The sequence below is a fragment of the Podarcis vaucheri genome (assembly GCF_965113315.1).
Source record: "Podarcis vaucheri genome assembly, chromosome: 10".
NCBI classification, from domain to species: Eukaryota; Metazoa; Chordata; class Lepidosauria; order Squamata; family Lacertidae; genus Podarcis; species Podarcis vaucheri.
The window spans coordinates 63,511,605-63,532,636 of NC_138748.1; the positions used below are offsets into that span (position 1 = coordinate 63,511,605).

The window sequence follows — 21,032 nt, forward strand, 5'->3', positions numbered from 1 at the left end:
ACCTAAACATGAGGAAGAACTTCCTGACAGTAAGAGCTGTTTGACAGTGGAATTTGCTGCCAAGGAGTGTGGTGGAGTCTCCTACTTTGGAGGTCTTTAAGCAGAGGCTTGACAACCATATGTCAGGAGTGCTCTGATGGTGTTTCCTGCTTGGCAGGGGGTTGGACTCAATGGCCCTTGTGGTCTCTTCCAACTCTATGATTCTATGAAACAGTCATGGCTTCCCCGAAGAATCCTGGGAAGAACACTAGTCTCAACCTAACCGACCTCACAGGGTTGTTGTTTTCCTTGGAGGAAAAGTTGGGATAGAAGTGCCATCAATAGATAAGAGAGGCAACAACCAGGATGAAAACCAAGCTACCTACCAGTGCCGAACATCTTCTCCGTGGGCGATTCTTTCCGCTCTCCAGGTGATGCTTTTTTTCAAAGCTACCGAACTGGCACTGGGGAGGGATCTCGCAGACCATTCCCGAGTAATCCGACATCACGCTCCTCGGCATCCCACCCAAAAAGGGGGACAGCGCGCTCCTTGAAACGGGGTGGGGGGTGTTTCTCTCGTCAAGCGGCGTGGAGAGATGAGAAACTGCTCACACAAGACGACTCTTGGGCATCTCTGCACAGGATCGAGAAGGAAGAAAGAAGAGGTGGCTGGTTACGAAAGCCGGACGTCTGGTGGCTCCAATGCTGAAATGAGATTACAAATGATTTCAGTCAGTGGCTCTGGGAGTTTCTGCTAGGCTTCTGCCCAGCTGATGTTCCTGTTAAACCTCCCACCCCAAACATCACACAGAAGAGGCATCCCTCAAGCCTCTTCGCATTGATTTCCCCCAACAACTCTGTACTCTACAGAGGTTCCCCAGGCCTCATACAAAACCCACAGACCACCCCAGCATCGGTTTAATGTTGCCAGCCCCCCTGGGCAGTGGTATATACAAAGGTAGGGTAGGAATGCTTCGGATAAATTGTTGGGTTGGCATCGGTCTCCAGAGACAATGGAGTGAGCCTCCAGGGGTCAGTCAGTCGGTTTTATTGCACATAGCCAAAGGCTGCCACAATGTACACAGAATCATTCAACAATTAAAAGAAAATATACTGGATTGATACAAAAAACTTGAAAACATTTATATTATCAAGACATTGCCTGCTCTAAAGAGAGCTATAAAAGTACCTTAATATACAAATTAAGACATTAAACAATAAAATTTATAAGCTAAAATTATCACATGGCTGCTAATATATTAAAAAATATAGGGGACCAGCCCGGAGCACAAGGCCAGGCCGGGTGTATGGAGGTCCTGGGTAAAGGTAAAGGACCCCTGGATGGTTAAGCCCAGTCAAAAGCAACTATGGGGTGCAGCGCTCATCTCCACTTTCAGGCTGAGGGAGCCGGCGTTTGTGCACAGGCAGCTTTCTGGATCATGTGGTCTGCATGACTAAACCGCTTCTGGCGCAACAGGACACCGTGACGGAAACCAGAGCACACGGAAACGCCATTTACCTGGGATGCCCAGATGACAAGGCCCCACTCGCAGCCTCACTGATGTGGTCCAAAGGAAAGCAGAGCAAAACATTTGGCGCGAGCTTGGCTGCAGGAGTTGCTGGAAAGAGGCGTACAAGGCGCCATCCAACTGTCTTAGGGATTACACTCCAAATCTGTGTCGGGTTTGCTCCTTAGCCTTTTCTTCTCCCGAGGATAGCCTCCTTTCTCACAACATCTAATCTTTGGTACTTGGGCCTGCTTTCTTTCCTCTCCCCTCCTCATCCCTTTTTTCCTTTCATGTCGTATCTTTTGGGATTGTTTTAAGCCCAAGGGCAGGGACTGCACTGTTTTTTACTGATTTGTGAGCTGCTCTGGGAGCCTTCCTGGCTGAGAGCAGGGGTGAGGTGCTTTGAACAAAATAAACTGGCACACACACAGTTGCCTCCCCAAGCCTTTCAACGCAGCTCCCCAGCAGATGGGGCAAGACGCCCCCTCCAACGGCTCACCCAGCGAGTGCCATTCTCACAGGTCTCAAGACCTAGGTCTGAACATTCCCACATTACGGCAATGTGCGATTCCACCCATTCCCTACATTTGCTCTTTAAAAACGTCAAAGCAGGGAAGATTCGCAGGGGAAGGAACCCACAACTCCTCCTACAATCTATTTCCCCCACGGGATGCGAAGACGATTGCCTAGGTAACCAACCAGGGCTTGTATTAAAGAGCATCCCTCCGAGATGGAACAGCAGGCTTGCAGGAAAGCTCTCCTCTCGACCTTCAGTCGCATTAAAAATTAAAGTTATTCGCAACAGGGCTTAAGCAGTGGGTTGCCGCTGAACTATTATGGAGGTATTAGAAGTGTCTGCGTACAAGGGCCAGGATGGGGGAAGACAGGGGCCATGCTGTGAGGTTTGTGGGGCAGGGGAAGTGGGTCACTTTGCCCCACACTAACCCAGCACTTGAAGCAACAGGCTTTGCTTCGGCACTCCAACCACCCACCCTGTAAAGGTAAAGGGACCCCTGACCATTAGGTCCAGTCGTGGCCGACTCTGGGGTTGCGCGCTCATCTCACTCTATAGGCTGAGGGACCTGGTGTTTGTCCGCAGACAGCTTCCGGGTCATGTGGCCAGCATGACTAAGCTGCTTCTGGCGAACTAGAGCAGCGCATGGAAACGCCGTTTACCTTCCCGCCAGAGTGGTACCTATTTATCTACTTGCACTTTGACGAGCTTTCAAACTGCTAGGTTGGCAGGAGCAGGGACCGAGCAACGGGAGCTCACCCTGTTGCGGGGATTCGAACCACCAACCTTCTGATCGGCAAGTCCTAGGCTCTGTGGTTTAACCCACAGCGCCACCCACATCCATCCACCCTGTAGGTACTCACAACTCAGCCATGCTCACTCCACCGTGCCACTCACGGCTAAGAGGGTTTGGGATCTTAAGCCCGTTTACAGCCACATTCAAGGGCCATACCCAAGGAATGGCTCAGTCAGTAGAGCACGAAGCTCTTCATGTCAAGGCTGTGGGTTCGAGCCCCACGTTGGACTAAAGATGTCTGCGTGGCTCCCTACCAGAGAAGAATGGCAGATTAAACGGATGGGACTAGGCTGAAATGGCAAAAATGACCAGAAGAATTAGGAATCAGGAAGACCAAAAATTTTAAGAAGGAACGGGGAAGATATATAATTTCCCTTAAAAATCATTGCAAACAATTAAAATTATTAGTAGGATCGGAATGGTACTTGTAGTTGAATGTTGGACTATGGTTGTAATGGTGATTTAATAGAATTGGATTAATAGAGAGGATGCAGGAGGAAAAAAGTTAACATAAGGACCCACAAAGGGGAGGAGGGAAGTCAATGGGAATTTATGGAATTCTCTTTTTGTTTTGATTGTTTGACGATTGTAAGTTTCAAAATCTGAAAAATTATTTTTTTTAAAAAAGGCACCTGCATGCCAAGGGGCTGGACTAGAAGACCTTTGTGGGTCCCTTCCTCCAACTCTACGATTCTAAGATTCAAGGCCATCTTTTCTCTCGCACAGACACAAAATTAATTCCTGGCTAGAAGCTCTCTTGGGCGGAGCAATGCCTTAGAATGCATTACCTGTGAAACGATACAATTTTTAAAAAGTACAAGAAGCTACATGAAGCAGAAATCACCTAAGCCGGTAGAGCACGAGACTCTTTAATCTCAAGAGTCCTGGGTTCGAGTTCAGCCATGAAACTCAACTGGTGGCCTTGGGCCAATCACTCACTCTCAGCCTCGCCTACCTCTCCCAGGGGTGTTGTGAGGTTAAAATGGAGAGGGGAAGAGAAGAAGGTACAGCCGCTTGAGCTCCTTGGAGGTAAGGCAAAGTGTGGGTGTATTAAATAAATGAAAGATTACTGTTCAGCTCCTTTTAACCTCCCATTTACGTATTTCACATCCCGCTCTTCCCCATGGGCTCAGGACAGCCAAGAGCATTTCCCACACACCCTAGATGTTGATTGTTCTGTCCCCAAAGGGCCTGCCATCCAAGGCAAGCAAATCTAGCAATAAATGACATTTTGCTCCGGCCAAGATGCAATCTCTCATAAAATAGCTTGTTGCGCCTTCCAGGAAACTGGGATTAAGAGCTTTGCTGAATCAGCAAGTTACTCCCTAGCCTATTTTAAGATGATGCAAGGCAACACTGAATGTTGAAGCTGAAAAAAAGGCAAAATCGGAAGGTGGTCAGCTGAGCATTGTGCTTATTGAAAGGACACAGAACCCCCACCCCATTTTTCCTTTTTTGAAAAAAGACCCCTTTGGATTCAAACACTGGCTTTAACGGCAGGGTGATAAGTTCTTCAAAACAGGAACTCATCCAAAGATTTAAGATAAGCAACATGGGCTTCAGTGAAACAAATATCGCTGAGTACATTTAAAAATAGATTCTACTTTGGTGGGAAATGTTTTTGGGTGTGTTTTTGTTTTTGTTTTAAGAAAGAAAGAAATCGATCAACATTACAAGGACAGGACTATTCCAGAATGACAGCGGTACACACAGAAAGATGTCAGCAAAAAATGAAAATAGGTCATATAGTATCTGCACGGCGTGATGCTGAAAGGATACAGGCAACCCCAGATAATTGCATGCAATGGTGGAGTGCGCATAAACCCATTACGCACCTGCCCCCTTTTCCGGCCACTTCCAGGTCGCTGCGATGCAATCTGTTCCTGTCGCACATCAATTGTGGACACCTATACATTGGTTTTTTCCTGTACCCTTAAAGATGAACCTGCAGCCACCCAGATATTGCGGAACTTCAACTCCCATTGTCCCTGACCATTGGTCATCCTGGCTGGGACAGTTCAAAAGCACGTCAAAGTGCAAGTAGATAAATAGGTACCACTCCGGTGGGAAGGTAAACAGCATTTCCGTGCGCTGCTCTGGTTTCACCAGAAGCAGCTTAGTCCTGCTGGCCACATGACCCGGAAGCTGTACGCCGGCTCCCTCGGCCAATAAAGCGAGATGAGCGCCGCAACCCCAGAGTCGTTCGCGACTGGATTTACCCCCAATTGTGCCAGTCCAGGAAATCAGACAGCAGTCTGGAAAATGCTCACAACACTAGTTATGATGTCCAAATACAATTTGCTCTGGTTTCTGGTCTTTCTGGATTTCCAGGCATAGCTTAGTGTTGAGAGAAGCACTCTCGAGTAAGCAAGCTGTACGCAGGCCTGTAGCTAGCAGTGCTCTCTCGAGCGCACCTGTGGCTACACAATGTCATACTGCTTTTATTTTGTAGGATCATAGAACGATAGAGTTGGAAGGAACCCCAAAGGCCATCTAGTCCAGCCCCCTGCAAGGCAGGGGTGACAGCTAAAGCTTTCCGGCCTTCATGTGACCAGTGATGGAAATTCCACAGGTGCATTTTCCGCCTGGCGTGGGTCCAACTGCGACCACGTAGCGATCACTGGATGCTAGGATAGTGACTTGGGAAAGCAAAAGGTCACTTAGAGAAGGATCTGAAATATTTTCCTTGAAGCCTAAATTTGTTTTTATTCTGGATTGTTTTATTTGACGTTTTAATGTATTGGAAACCACTTTGAGAAATGGAATTAGTAATAATAATACTAACAACAGCAACAACAATTCCATTGGTAAAAAAAGGCACCTAGACATTCCATTGTGGTCACCATAACTTGGCAATTAAATTATATATCTGAGTTTCTAACACTGTGCGTGAACCACAGCTTTCTACTGAAATCCTGCTACTTTTTATATCACAAACATTATCACATATCAGACAGATACACCCCTCCTATAGCATAAGAGTGTCCATCAGAACAGCAATAATATGGCATTATTATTATTATTATTATTATTATTATTATTATTATTATTACAGCTAATAATGCAGAATCATGTGTAGTTTGAATCTACCACTGACATGATTATTGGGTCAGTTACAGGATGCAGAATATACCTGTCAAAAACAAACCATCCATCTGAAGGAACACTTAATTCTTAAAGGGAATCGCAGTTGTCCTTTGGTCATCTCTGCCAGTCATAATATGCAGTAGGGCTGCCATATGTCCGGGAATCGGGCAGCGGAATGATGTCGGGGCGGATTTTCGCTAAATCGGCAAAATGTCCGGGGGAAACCTGGGCACATGGCAGGGGATTTTCACTTTTGGGAATATGGCAACCCTAGGTAAGTGAGTGGCAGCAGCAAAGCCCCATCTTTAAAAATAAATAAATCATATTTCCCACGTGTGAACTGAGAGCTAACACACTGTCTTGCGCATTTGGGGCTAATTGTTCTGAACAAACACAAACACACAGTCGCAGGACGACATCCCTGGCTTAACATCCACCAGGCTCATACCTGTGGCATGCATAGTATGTTAATTACAGGTGAGCAGCCAACTCACTCAGGCCTTCAGGCTGTGGACCAGCTGCCAATGTAGCCTTTGGTGTGAAACTGGGGGGTTCACCCCTCCCTGAGTCAGTCAAAGGTCAAAGCTTGGCACAGGCTGCAATTTTACACCTTGTTTATCCTCTCGACAGGTGTTTTACCTGGCAGAAATTACTTCAGGAACTAAGCTCAACTCCTTCACCTTAGGTGGGGCAGAGATCTCTGAGCGATGTTTCTCAATACGGTAAATTTCCTAGAACTAACTGGAGTTGTAGTTCAGCAGAAAGGCACAAAGTGGCTTTCCGTCTTGCTCTAACATGTATATTGGCTTCCTTTTGGGGTACCAATAACTTCTTCGGAAAAAGAAAAGGCTAAGGAGTATAAACCCTACACAAATCTGGAGCGGAGTCCCTAAGGCAGTTGGATGGTGCCTTTTACGCCTCCTTCCGGCAACTCCTATGCCAAACGTCTTCTTTTTTTTACAATTTGTTGTTTAAAAAAATTAATTTATTTGACATAATTATTACAAAATATAAGCAAAATATTGCAAATACGTCTTTTATATATACATACATATATATTTCAGATAAGCACACAGATATAAAAAAAGAACAAAAGAGGAAAAAAAGGAAGAAAATAAAAAAGAAAAAATAAAGAGAAAAAGAAGAAGAAAAGTTGGAAGAATTTATCCTACAAATATTTCAATAATAAAATTTCATTGACTTCCATCGCTTACACTGCACTTCCTATATACATTTTAAGCAAAATTGTATCTGTTATACAGTGGTGCCTCGCAAGACGAAAAGAATTCGTTCCGCGAGTCTTTTCGTCTTGCGATGTTTTTCGTCTTGCGAAGCACGGTCTGTTGCAACTGCGCCTCTTCAAGTGGCTTTAAGAAAAAAGCGCAAGACGTTTTCGTCTTGCGAAGCAAGCCCATAGGGAAATTCGTCTAGCGAATCAACGCAAAACCGAAAAACCCTTTCGTCTAGCGAGTTTTTCGTCTTGCGAGGCATTCGTCTTGCGGGGCACCACTGTATTCCGTCTTTTCCCCATACAATCTCACCCAAATATTCTAATCAATAAGTTTTCTAAATCTTTCATAAATCTATTCTAAACACAACCAATACCTTACATTTAAAGTTTGTCTACATAAATAACCATTTAAACATTTCCATCGTTTCCGGATTATATTTTTTGGTTTTTGTCTTATCAAATCAGTCAACTTTCCTAATTCCAAGTATCTGCATAATTTATTCAACCATTCTTCTTTTGCTGCCAAATGTCTTGCTCTGCTTTCCTTTGGACCCCATCAGTGAGGCCGAGAGAGGGGTCTTGTCATCTGGGCAGCCCAGGGCCTCCAGACACAATGCCCAGGCTTGCGCCCCAGGGAGGTCTCTTTGGTGAAATGTGACTTCACCCCCAGAGGTGCACTCCATTGTCTCCCGAGATGGATGGATGCCAAGAACAACAGACGTGGACCAGACAGTCCTTCAAACATAGGATGCCTTTGAATAGTGGTATGACCTCTATAAGGCAAGATAAGTGGCCACCCTGCTTTTCAATTCACCAAAATGGAGACCACAAAACCAAAAGTGTGCATATCTATGCTGCAACTATGGCTCTGCCCTCCCCCCAGAAATTCACAACAGCCCCAGCATCTTTCAGAGGCATGGCTCAGTCAGGACGGCAGCACTTAGTTAGGGTGGATCTACACACAGGGATAAAAAAACACTATGAATAAGTCAGAAATTAAGTCGTTATAACAAAATAAAAAGCGCTATGGAAAACCGCTTAGATTTTTTTCTTGCTCCCCAGCGCCATCTGGTGTTGCATTTTTATAATGAATTCAAAACACTCTTTTTTGACTAAAGTAGTTGAGTCCCCTGTGTACGTAATAAGACTCGCATATGGTCCAAGATGCAAGCAGTTCAACAGAGCAGCCCATGGGGAAAACAAATCGAAGAAGAGGTTAATTCTGAGGTGCTGAGAAGCAGAATGACCCAGGGAGGCACAGGCAGACAGTCAGCAGGAGGCTGGCAGGTAAGAACCGGACAGCAGAGAGTGTCACAGATACTACAGAAATCCTGGAATCTTAAGGAGACTGCCAATGGGCTTGGAGAAGCAAATCTTGTCCAACAAGCTCCCGAAACACATTTTCCAGAGGCAAGTCCAGTGTATTTACAGGGACACGGACCAATGGGATAGCTCCCCATAGCTGCCCAATTCCAGGCCCTGCAATCTCTGGGTTGGGAAGGAGTTTTTTAAAATCCTGGAGGAATTACTGCCCTGTGACTGAGGATCACTTTGCCAGCTAAGAACTCCGACAAACACATCCACTTGGGAGCATCGCAAATGGCACGCTTTAAGCCCGTTCTCTCTCCTTCCTAAAAATATTCCATTCCATGACAGCATTTCTTCTTGCTGCATTTAATATTCACTCTGAAGGTTCCAAAAAAAGTCTGGTGGCAATTAAAGGCAGGCTTTTCAAGAACTTAGTTAGGCACCAGGAAACTCGGCTAAACACCGCTGTACGCTCCTGACTCCTTTGCTCGTTAAGGTAATGTGTTTTGATTGCTCAGATCTATGGTCTGGGAAGCAGACAGGACCTATGCTTCCCTCATTGAGGTCTTCCGGACCTGGCAGCTATGTTCCATTTGTGCTGAACAAATCCCCTATTTAATTGTTTCTACATTATCTAGCCTTTTAATTTTCATTCTCATCCCACTGCCAGCTAATTAAACCAGATTCTGCAGGCCTGTCATCTTAGGATTTTAACGGCGATCAGATAATTTCATTTGATTCGAAAATATCTCCATTTACATTGATTTTCAGCTGGACACAGACCAAGGAAGGTTACAGTGTAATCGCCTTGAAAATCTCCACAGTTGAGAAGCAATGCTTTCTAACAGCATCAGAAATTCAGACATTCAGACTAATTGCCTAATGGCACCTGAAACCTGAGTTGCAGTTGCCACAATGGTATGTCTGGGTGCCATTCCCCACCCCACCCCAGTGAAGTTTCTTCTTATTCTTATTCTTATTGTTATTATTATTGATTTCATATGTATACCACTTTACATTTTAAAGAGAAAAAAATCTGAAGGCAGTTTATAACACATTAAAGGTAAAGGGACCCCTGACCATTAGGTCCAGTCATGACCGACTCTGGGGTTGTGGCACTCATCTCGCTTTATTGGCCGAGGGAGCCGGCGCACAGCTTCCGAGTCATGTGGCCAGCATGACTAAGCCGCTTGTGGCGAACCAGAGCAGCGTACGGAAACGCTGTTTACCTTCCCGCCAGAGTGGTACCTATTTATCTACTTGCACTTTGACATGCTTTTGAACTGCTAGGTTGGCAGGAGCAGGGACCGAGCAACGGGAGCTCACCCCGTCACGGGGATTCAAACCGCCAACCTTCTGATCGACAAGTCCTAGGCTCTGTGGTTTAACCCACAGCGCCACCCTCGTCCCCTCCAGATGTTGCTGGACTCCAACTCCCATCAGCCCCAGCCAGGATGACCAAGGGTCAGGGACGATGAGAGTTGAAGTTCAGCAAGTCCTAGGCTCTGTGGTTTAACCCACAACGCCACATCAAATCAAACAGTCCAGAGCAAAACAAATCAAGGCTTCTAGGAAAGTATTTCAGATCCTTCTCTAAGTGACATTTTGCTTTCCCCATATAAGTACTGGCTAGGAAGCCAGTATAGTGGTTAGCGTGTTGGGTCTGGGAGGTCAGGGTTCGAATCCCCACTTAGTCATGAAGGTTGACCTTCATAGTCACAACCTCTTAACCTACCTCAAAGGGTGGTTGTAGAGATTAACTGAGGAGGGGTGTGAACCATGGACTCTAGGGAGGAATAAGTGGAAGAGAAATGCAATAAATAAGCTCTTCTGCTGAGCTGCTTAGGAAAGCTGGAGGGGCCAGCCAGATGGAGATGTCAGTTTCCAACAGTGTTAGAAACCCAGATATATGAACTACGTGCCAAATGGCAGCTTAAACCTACAACGGAATGTCTATTCGCCAGGGGGGTTGGACTAGATGGCCCTCGTAGTCCCTTCCCATGCTACAATTCTAGGATTCTGTGACCTCATTGCTTGACTGTAGCTTCCTCTTACAACAATTCACTTGTCCCAGCACGCAAGGAGGAGAAACACACACAAGGGAAATGGTATTTACAGTCATACAGAGGTTGTGTTTTTTTGAGTTATGGACTGCCGAAACCCGGAAGTACCGGAACGGGTTAGTTCCGGGTTTCAGCAGTCGTGCATGCGCAGAAGTGCCAAATCGCGCTTTGCACATGCGCAGAAGAGCCGAATCGCAACCCGTGTGTGCGCAGACGCACTGCTGCGGGTTGCAAACGTGCATCCCGCACGGATCACACTCGCAGCCCGAGCGTATTTCTGGACTAAGGCAGAGGTTTTTAAGATGCAGTCACCAACCTGGAACCCAGAAATCTCCACGTACAGTGGTACCTCGGGTTAAGTACTTAATTCGTTCTGGAGGTTTGTTCTTAACCTGAAACTGTTCTTAACCTGAAACTGTTCTTAACCTGAAGCATCATTTTAGCTAATGGGGCCTCTGCGCGATTTCTGTTCTCATCCTGAAGTAAAGTTCTTAACCTGAGGTACTATTTCTGGGTTGGCGGAGTCTGTAACCTGAAGCGTCTGTAACCCGAGGTACCACTGTAGTTGCAACTGGACCTGCACCAGAAGCAAAATGCACCTGGCTCCTGGCTAATTTCGAACACTGCTTCTCAACACCAGCTGCCGAAGACTGTAAGTAGGGAGAATGGCGCTGTGCGCAGGTCCTGGCCTGGGGAATTCCCATGGGCATCTGCTTGGCCACTGAGAGAACAGGATACTGGACTCAATAGGCTCTTCTTATGTTTTTAAGTCTATTGGAACTTAGAAGTTAGTGCCTGAACTGCAGCGCAACCCTAAATAAGTTGCTGGTGTTGCATGGATGAAGAACAGGCAGAAACGAAACATAAATATATTACAATAAATATTGTAATATAAAAAATTAGAAATTACTTGAAAGAAACAAATAGGCCTAGGATTAAATTAAGTTATAATCAAATAAATGGGATTTAGAATGTTTAGAAAAGCGAATAAGATGGACTATAATTGGCAATTGTTTTAGTTTAATAATGATATTGGAAAGCTGTTACTTTTAATTACAAGGAAACTCAGAAGGGAGGGATTTGAGGAAGTCAACCAAGATGTTTAAAAGGTTGGATTTGTGAAGAATTACGGTAAATTTGTTGTTATTGTTTATCTGTTTATTGTTCCCCCCCTTTCTTTCTTCCTTTTTCTTTTTCTGTTTTTGTGTATCATTTTGCTTTGTGGTTTGTGTTATCACTGTGGAAAATCTAATAAAAAAATTATTTTTTAAAAAAAGAAACGAAACATGCCATTATCCACCCTACTTTTCAGAACACGGTTAGCCATTACATTGCCTGCTTTAACCTTCGCAGGGGGGAAATCTTAGCTGAACAACAGCCAGCTTTTGATAGAATATGGATACAAGGCATTCTAGGAAGCTGACGGTCTTAAGGCAGCTTAACGGTACCAAGAAGCCAAAGGAAGCCTGAACGACCTCAAACCACCTGCCTTGCCTTTCTGTTTCGTTCGAGAGAGGAGCAGCCGTTTTGCAAATGTTTTCGTACTGCCACTCCAGGAGCTGGGTTCCCCAGGCGAGGAACAACCGCAAACAGATCAAAACTTGCAGAGCCGATAAAACAAGCAACACAAAAATCCCCTGAAACAGGAACAACCTTATTGGAGCAGCAGTGCACACAAGTTCAGCCACAGTCGTGCAATTCGAGTGCGCCACAAAAAATGTCTTCGTGGAGATACAAACCACATCCTAGAAATCACAGCAAAATGCAGTGAAGAAGAACACTAAGAGATATGATTTTATTTTTTCAAGGCCAGGGGGAGTTTTTAAAAAGGCTTCATATGGTGCTAGAAAGACAATAGGTTAAATATCAGGGGGCTTTCTTGGGGGGGGGTGTTCCACAGGCAGGGGAAGGGTGGTGGCTATTATTGAAAAGATTTCTGAACTCCTTTTCAGAGAATCATAGAATTGCATAGTTGGAAGGGACGCTAAGAGTTATCTAGTCTAACCCCCTGCAGTGTGGTAGGGGCAGATAAAGGTAAAGGGACCCCTGACCATTAGGTCCAGTCGTGGACAACTCTGGGATTGCGACGCTCATCTCGCTTTACTGGCCGAGGGAGCCGGCGTACAGCTTCCGGGTCATGTGGCCAGCATGACTAAGCCGCTTCTGGTGAACCAGAGCAGCGCACGGAAACGCCGTTTACCTTCCCACCGGAGCGGTACCTATTTATCTACTTGCACAAGTGTGCTTTCGAACTGCTAGGTTGGCAGGAGCTGGGACCGAGCAACAGGAGCTCACCCCGTCGCAGGGATTCGAACCGCCAACCTTCTAATCAGCAAGCCCAAGATACTCCTGCTGAATTCACAAGACCTATGTTCATGCAAATCAGGAATGGAGGAACTGTGGCCCTCCAGATTTTGCTCGACTCCAACTCCCATCAGCAACAACCAGCACGGTGAACGGCCAGCATGATGGGAGTTGCAGTCCAACAACAACTGGAAGGCCACTGTAGCTGTGCTTGCATATAGGAAAATCCCCCCCATGGTATCTGCTACAGCTGCTAGAATAGTATTGCTGCTAGGTGGAAGTCACAAACTATACCCACAAAGGAGGGATGGATTTGTAAACTAAATGAATATTTAATTTTGGCAATAATAAGAAACCAGTCGAATCAAAAAAAAAAAAAATGGGTGGAAATGTTTTGGTGAATATACGGCAAAATATTGCTCAAAGAAAGATACGCTAATATGCCTAGATTAAAATGCGAAGTACTGGATGGAAGAAAACTTAGTAAGGAAAGATAATAAGAATATATAGATGACTTGAGAAGACTGTAGAAGGCAAAGATTATTGCAAATTGTATAATGTGGAGGAAATTGAATGGGGGTGGAGGGAAGCGGGAGGAGGGAGGAAAGAATAATATGATGGATTGAGGAAATATAAATGTATGGGGGGATGGGGAGGAAATGGTGTTGGCTTTGGTACATTTGTATTGTAATGTAATATGTGAAAACCAACAAATAAATAAATAAATAAGTTTAAAAAAAACTGGAAGGCCACAGGTTGCTCATCCTGACTAGGAAAAACACAAACAGCTTACCATTTCATGGACTGACAGAGTTGGAAGGGACCCTGAGGGTCATCTAGCTCAACCCCCCTGCAATGAAGGAACATTTTGCCCAACGTAGGACTCAAACCCACAACCCTGAGATTAAGAGTCTCATGCTCTACCAACTGAGCTATGGAGGTCTTAAACGAGGGATGGGTAATATCAGGCCCAGGGCCCAAATCCAGACCTCTCTAAGCACTTTGGAGTCTCTGCACCATCCTCGCCTGGCTGAAAGGTGTCTTTGAACTTGCTTGCTTGGGTAGAGGGAGGGGGGAGTGGGAGTGTGCAGAATTCCCATTTGTCACTCTGGCAGTGCCTGAAAGGCAGACAGAAAATAACCCGGAGGGGGCCACCACCAGAAAGAACCTGCTACCATATTTTACCTTCAACGAGATGGCGGAACCCGGGGCAGGGTCTCTATTGAAGACCTTGCCGGACCACATTTGTAAACCTATGTATTGCAGATCTCATACAGGTTACCTCAAATGTTGCAGTTTACAAGACACAGCCAAGTTTAAACGCCAATTGCACTTGAAAACAAGCAGACTCTTTTGATACGCACTTCGGTGACAGCATCAAGGTGGATTAGCTGCTCACATAGCATACTGGACACAGAAATATGCAAGACACCAGAAGACACCCAAGCAAACTATTCAAGGGAAGGGCTGTAAGTCAGCTGTAGAGCATCTAACTTCGTGCGCAAAGATCTCTCTCTCCGCTGCCCCCCCCCCAATCCTTTCATCTGCCTTCTTTCCCACCTGATATGCAGGGCAGCTGAGTTCTGTTTCCTACAGCTGGCAGAAAATGGAGCCAAGAGATAAAAAGTACAGGCATCAGAGCAGGATGAGATAGGAAGAAGATAGCAACAAGAAAGGAATGCCATAGGTGCCTCATCTCTGAATTTACAAGCAATTTTAAAATAAGTGCCAAAGTCTCCAAACTGCAGCCTGGCAACCTTATCCTGAAGCAAGCAATGTCTGGGTGTAACCGCACCATAAGTAACAGACACCTGCGTGAGATAAACTCTCCAAACAAACCGATTTAAACCTTCTCATGTGGCTGCCTTTAGCGCTGTGCACACTGAATTACGACGATGTCTATTTTTAAAATTGAGGAACTATTCGAATCAGTTTAAATCAAAGCATGGTTTTAAAAGGGGGTGGGGAGAGTTGGGAATGCGCTGAGATAATAGTTTTTACCAACACAAAAATGCTGGCAGGGGAGCAAACTTCTAAGCAGCACAGAATTCCTCGTCTGGAAGGAGACTTGTTAGGAAATGGAAAGCCAGCTACCCTGTCCGCATCAGGGATTTGTGGCCCCAACCTTGTTGCAGTTTTATTGGGAAGGCTGAGAAATAATTCCTAGCACAATCCCTTGCCCCTCCCCCAAACCCCCCACAAACCTTTACCTAAACTCTCAGCACTTGGAATATTCCTAGTTCTGCTCAGCAGACTGCATCTCTTTTGGTTCCTTATACTTCTACATCCATTCCATCAGTTAAAATAAAATAAAAAATTCTGAATTGCTGGGGGGGGGTTTAAAAAGGAGAGAGGGGGAGACAATAGGTAAAGATTTTCCACACTTCACTCCTCCCCTAGTTTAAATGGGAGCAAGAAACCACAATGCTTGGTTTAAGCATTACATCTGAACAGAGGATCCTGGTTTGTGTCACTCAAACAAACTCTGATAAGCCAAGAATAAACCTTGGCTTCACATTGTGGTTTGTTTGGAGCATAAAACAATTATCGGTCCCCTGAGCGGACACAAAACTGCTAAGTCAGGGGTTGCGATCTGTTACTCACACCAGAGAGGAGCCACCTGAACATTCATAGCAAACTATTAGCGGTGGTTTACTGTGATGTGTAAACACAGGCAGTTTTGACTGTTCACCAGAGATGCAATCCTATCCCCCCCCACACACACACACAAGCAGGAGGAAATAGACCTGCACAGGATTGTGCCAAATTTATTTATTTTTAAAAAATTGGCATTAACCCAAAATACTTCCCCACCCACCCTACTGAATATTCTACAGAATAGAAACAAGCAGTCCAACTGCAAGTGGCCATCAGGATAAAGTGAAATCTTTGACAAACAGCAGCATTTAAAATGGCAATGTTTTATATTTAAAAATAAGAGAGAGAGCATTGGGGTGGGGAGAAGATTAAAAGGGCAAGACACAGGTTTCAGCAAAACAAACTCAGATAAGAAAGTGAGCCATGTCACCTTAGGGAGGAGACAGAGAAGATTTAGAGCTACAGATCAGATTTAGTGACAACCCTACTCTAAAGTAGGCTGCCTCTGTAAAGCTGCAGGGACCCAAGAGTTAGATCTATATATAGCTGGTGCTCTAGGGTATCTTACATCCAAGCTCATTTAGAGGCAAAATGCCAAATGTAGGAAGCATTGCAGGGTATGGTGTTAAACCAGGGGCAAGGAAGCTGTGGCCCTCCAGATGGAATTGTAGAGATGGAAGGGACCCTGGGGGTCATCTAGTCCAACCCCCTGCTGGACTCCGATTCCCATCAGCCTCAGCTAGCATGGTCAAGGATGATTCGAATCCAGCAATGAATGGAAAGCCACAGGTTCCCCACTGGTGCGCTAAACCTTTCGCACTGTGTCCCATGAAGCAAAAGCGATTGCCACTCAGAAACAAACAGACAAGAACAGAGAAATCAACAAAGGGATAAATAAGGGAAACTGTCTTCCTTCGACCCCAGGCAACTTCCTAACATCACTGCAGTTGTCATTTTAGCAACATTCACCTCCTGAAAGCATCCTAAAATCAAAACTACCTGCTTATGAAGTGAGGTTCCCAACTTTTAGGAAGTAAAAGTCCCCAATCCTGGCCATTTGTAGCCCATTTGTCTCAGTGGGGCTCCGACACCAGAAGCAAAAGGAAAAACTCACCTGAGGGAGCAGTCTTGGAGGGGAACTTTTTGCAGGAGCGGCTTCGCAGGCACAGGAAGGGTTAAGCACCCCTCTGCCTACAGATGCTCCCCCATACATCCCCCACCCCCAATTTTCCATTATCTCAGGTTTGGAAACACATGTCTGCTAAGGTTAAGAGGTATGCTCATTGTTGCTCATTCACTGGTGAGCACTAGACCTTTTCCGGGATGCCAGGAGTTAAGCATTTCTCTCTCCAAAGCCGTGGTCTGTGAAATTCCAAGAGAGGGGTTGGGCCCAGAGGGTAAACAGGGCTGGACGGCTGGGCTCTGCCCAAAAGAGCCACCAGCAGCATGAAAAGAGCCTTAAATGATAGGCGGAGATGGCGAACAAGGATAACAGTTTGCCAGCTGAGGGTGGGGGCTACTGGAAATTTAGCCTTGCAAAGGCTTCCTTTGTCCAAAATCTCCCTAACGTACCAAGGGCCGATGCAGACACCTCGCGGAGTTAAATATTAAATCAGCGGCTGAATGACAAACAAACCGGGGCTTGTTTTGCCAAAAGTACGAGTGAGCACCCACAACAGAGGATTGTAACCACTGTCTGAGCAACCTTGGAAGCGCAGATTTGGGAATTCAAGAGGGATTCTGAAAAGGACAGGGTGAGATTTTCTAAGCCAGGCCAACAAAGCAATGAGAAAGCACGCAATCTTGCTGCATTTCACCAAACTTTTCACCAGGAAAGGGAACTTCCATTCTGTCTCAGGAGTTTCCACGAAACTCAAAACGTTCCCAGCCCGAGGGACACATTTCCTGGTGCCAGGGGCCACATGCCATTGACCGGCAAGGCAAGAACCAAGGATAGATATGGCCAGGAGCTAAACTGCAAACAGCAACTTGACGCGAATCTCAGCTTTGCACAGCAAGACCAAATCCCAGCCATGCAAAAGCCAATGATTTCTACACGCAGACCCCTCTCTTCGCATGGGCAAGCAAGAGGCATTATCCTGGCTCGAGAGCACATTCTGGCAAGGCAATGGAGGAGGAGGGCAAGGGGCAGGGCTTCGAGGCAGCTCTGGCGGGCCACACAGAGAGGTCTGGAGGGCCACATCTGCGCCAAGGGCCGAAGGTTCCCTCGCACCTGCTCTACACCAATTCCCACAGGCTCAGGAGTAAATCTCGCGTTACCTCCTTGCATCTCCAGGCTTCGTTTTCTTGGAATAACATGGGGGGGGGCAGGAGAAGGACTCTTTAGGAGAAGTGAACCCAACACAGAGCTGGTGCAGAATAGTTGCTAGGTGGAAACTCAGGTCAAAATGTTGGAACACAAGAAGTGGTCTAAGTGATACCAAGTCAGGCCATGAATCTATCTAGCTCCATAGTGTGGACAATAGGCTAGACGCATCTCTCTGGGGTTTCAGATACAGGTCCTCTCCCAGCCCTACCAGGAGATGTTGGGGATTGAACTTGAGACCTTTGGCATGCAAGGCAGATTCTCTACCATTTAGCTACAAGGCCCTGCATACATAAGCGTGGGGCTCAAGTCTATTTATTTATCCATCCAGCTGAAAGCAGCTATCCTTGGTTTTGGGTCTGGGAAATGCCTCTGCCTACCACCCAAGCTCTATTAAAGCTGGTGATGATGCTAGGAATTAAAACTGGGAACCTTCTTCACCTAGCAGAAGCTGTAGCAGCTGAGATGCTCTCCAGGGTAATCCCCACTGGAAGCCTCACTTCAGCCAGTAACTGACAACCTGGCCTAGCTTTCCATTGCTCAGCCTGCCCACCCATCTCATTTGCATTATGCGGTTGGTTGGTTGGTTTTTGTTTTTAGTTACTTATAGGAATGTAGCAAATCTGCATTATGGTGTGACCATTTCTAAGAATGCATATAAACTACCAACTCAAAATAAATTTCACAGCAGCACACAGTAAAATGGTTAAAACGTCAAACAAATGCGGACACACAATCAAATTCATTTTCTAAAGGCACCTGGCGAAACGTCAGTTGCTGGGCCTGCCGTATAAGAATATTGTATGGGCCACAGATGTATTTGAACCACTCAGAGAGGTGCAAAATTCTAACTATTGGTGAATAGCAGAATAATGTATGTGCTGAATTTTGCCCTGTTACCCGTAAGGTGTCAAGCAATCCAAACAAGGTCAACTGGCAAAGCTGGCAAGGATGTCCCCCCCAATTGCAAAAAAAGGTGAGGCAAAGCAAAAGGCTGATCTACGCAGCAAGACCAGAACATGTTGTACAGTAGGAATATTATTGCAAAGCCTCCCCAGTTATTCTCTCACATTCAGCAAAGATGATTTACTGTAGAATTTCAAGGTTGCCATTTGAGCCACAAGTGAAATCAACTGAGGGCATAAAGAAATAATTGTTTTTAAGAGCAGAGCACAAGGGGGGAAATGTAGTTTCCTTGTCTGCCTAAACGGCCCCCTGTGGCAAGGAAAGATAAGATGGGGGGAGGGAGGGGAGGGGAGAAAGAGGCAAATAAATTCAGGGTCAACTGCATCCATTTTCAGGCCTCGTTTGCACAACAATGGCACATCTCAGTACTACAATTCACAAACTCAAGTGTTCTCATGATCATCATCATTACATTTAATACAACACCCTCAATGTGCATAGAGCTCTGCAAGGTCTTAAGAGGGTAGGTACCTGCCCCAAGGAACATACAATCAAAGGTTAGATACAGGGAAGGGAACAGAGGCAACTGCACCAGGGAATATCGAGTGAGATTTGTCTGTATGACCCCTTCCCTTGGAAACAGCAGTGTGATTCTTTGGATGCTGGGCACACTGGCACTCAGCAAATTTGATCCTACAAACTGGCATAATTCCACCAAAGTTGTTGCCCTAATCCCAAAGTCATTTACTCGGAAGAAAACTCCACCAGATTCACTGGGCCTTATTCCCAAGCAGACATGACCAGGACTGCAAAGCCTGCCCTACACACACACTTGGGAGTAAGCCCCACCAGTGGCGTAGCGTGGGGGGTGCAGGGGGGCCCGGCCGCACTGGGCGCAACATCTGGGGGTTAGGGTTGGGGGGCGCAAATCCACGGGTTAGGGGCGCAAATTACTTGCCTTGCCCCGGGGTGCTGACAACCCACGCTACGCCACTGAGCCCCACTGACCTCATGCTTACTTCTGAGTAATAGAATCAAACTCAGAAATGACCCAGCACAAGGAATACAGAAACCTGAAATCACTTAAACCTACCTATTCAGGTACATTTAATCCAAAGGGGGCTGGAATTATTATTTCAATATTTCAGCATGCTGGGACAATGCTATTGGTTTTCCCCGCTTCACCTTTTAAAGAAAGGTGGCTTGTTAAAGACCAATAGGTTTATCCTGCCACAAGCCTTCTGAGGACAGAATTTCATCCTATACATCTTCAGTTGGCAGATTATGTATAAAGACACAGGCAGATGCTCACCCACTGAACTGGGAAGACTAAATAAACAGTGGAGCCCAAAGTACCGAATACAAATGCGTGTTGGACTGCCAAATTTGCAGCCCGAGACAGACAAGAAATTAGTAGAAGAAATCGTTCGGGAGCTAAATAAACATAGATGAGGAGTTAAAAACAGCGCCGAGCAACGCAGGGAAGAGGTTTTGCTAAAATAGTTTCCAAACGTGCCCAACCTCCAGTCTAACCCGCTTGCGGACCCGTCTCCACGTTCCTGAAGCTGTGACCCACGCCCTCGGAATCCGAAAGCCGCTTAAGCCCCCAACAGGGCGAGCTAACGTGGGAAAGCCTGGAGCGCGCGTTCCAGCCGCCGTGCGCCCTCCGGCTTAAGCCACTCGCGGATGGATCGCTCGCCAGGAGGAAAAGGAGCGCGGGGAGATCAGGCGTCGGGATTCGGCGAGGCTCCTCGGAAGCAAGCAGCTCCAAAGCGGCGCGCGTCGTTTCCAAGCCCGCGCCAAACCTCTCCGCGCCACGGCGAAGACGCGCCGGACCTGGAGAGCCACGGATCCAAACTTTGGTGAACTAAAGATGCCCAAAGCCAAGCGCTTAGCACTTACCCGCTCGGTTGCTCGATCGCTCTCGCCGCGCAGCCGGGACCGGGCGTCCGCGGGACTCCGCCAAGGGAGGTGCGCTCGCTCGCGTCGCGGGGCGCCCCGCCCGGGTGGGTGGGGACAGGTGAGCGCAGCAAACAGGCGGCGAGGCAACAATGCGGGGCGGGCGGGCGCTGCGCTGACTCAGCCCGCCCCGCAGGCGCTGACATCACGCCCGCCCGGCGCGTAAAGGCGCACGCGCGCCCAGCCGCTGCCAACCCCCGTCGCGGGTTCGAGTTCTGCTAGATCCGTATAGGAATCCGAGAGTAGGAAGGGACCGTTGATTGGCGTAGCCAGGAGGGCCAAGGGGACAGGGAGGCAGTTGTCCTCCTAAATCAAGTAAATAAAAATACTTAACTAAAAGTAGAAACTTCAGAAAGCGATTGTTCTGAGCACTTGGGGGTCCAAAGAAAGTAATTTAAAACAACTGCTGTTGAGACATTTCATTCCGAATCTACTAGTGTTTCTCAACCTTGG

At 46.5% G+C, this 21,032-nt stretch overlaps 1 protein-coding gene across 2 annotated transcripts in view; it reads right to left on the reverse strand.

Moving 5' to 3' along the window:
• PROSER2 (proline and serine rich 2) overlaps nucleotides 1–20,660 on the reverse strand; it is a 32,927-nt gene extending 12,267 nt beyond the window's left edge. The window contains exons 1-3 of one of the 2 annotated variants that reach the window (XM_082239114.1): nucleotides 20,523–20,540; nucleotides 15,001–15,117; nucleotides 366–684 (exon numbers count right to left, since the gene is read on the reverse strand). In XM_082239114.1, coding sequence (XP_082095240.1) covers nucleotides 366–500 — 135 coding nt within the window. In that variant the 5' untranslated portion in view covers nucleotides 501–684; nucleotides 15,001–15,117; nucleotides 20,523–20,540. Of the gene's footprint in view, nucleotides 1–365; nucleotides 685–15,000; nucleotides 15,118–20,522 lie in introns of both variants that reach the window. The other variant, XM_082239113.1, reaches the window with a different exon arrangement.
• Between the last annotated feature and the right edge of the window lie 372 nt (nucleotides 20,661–21,032).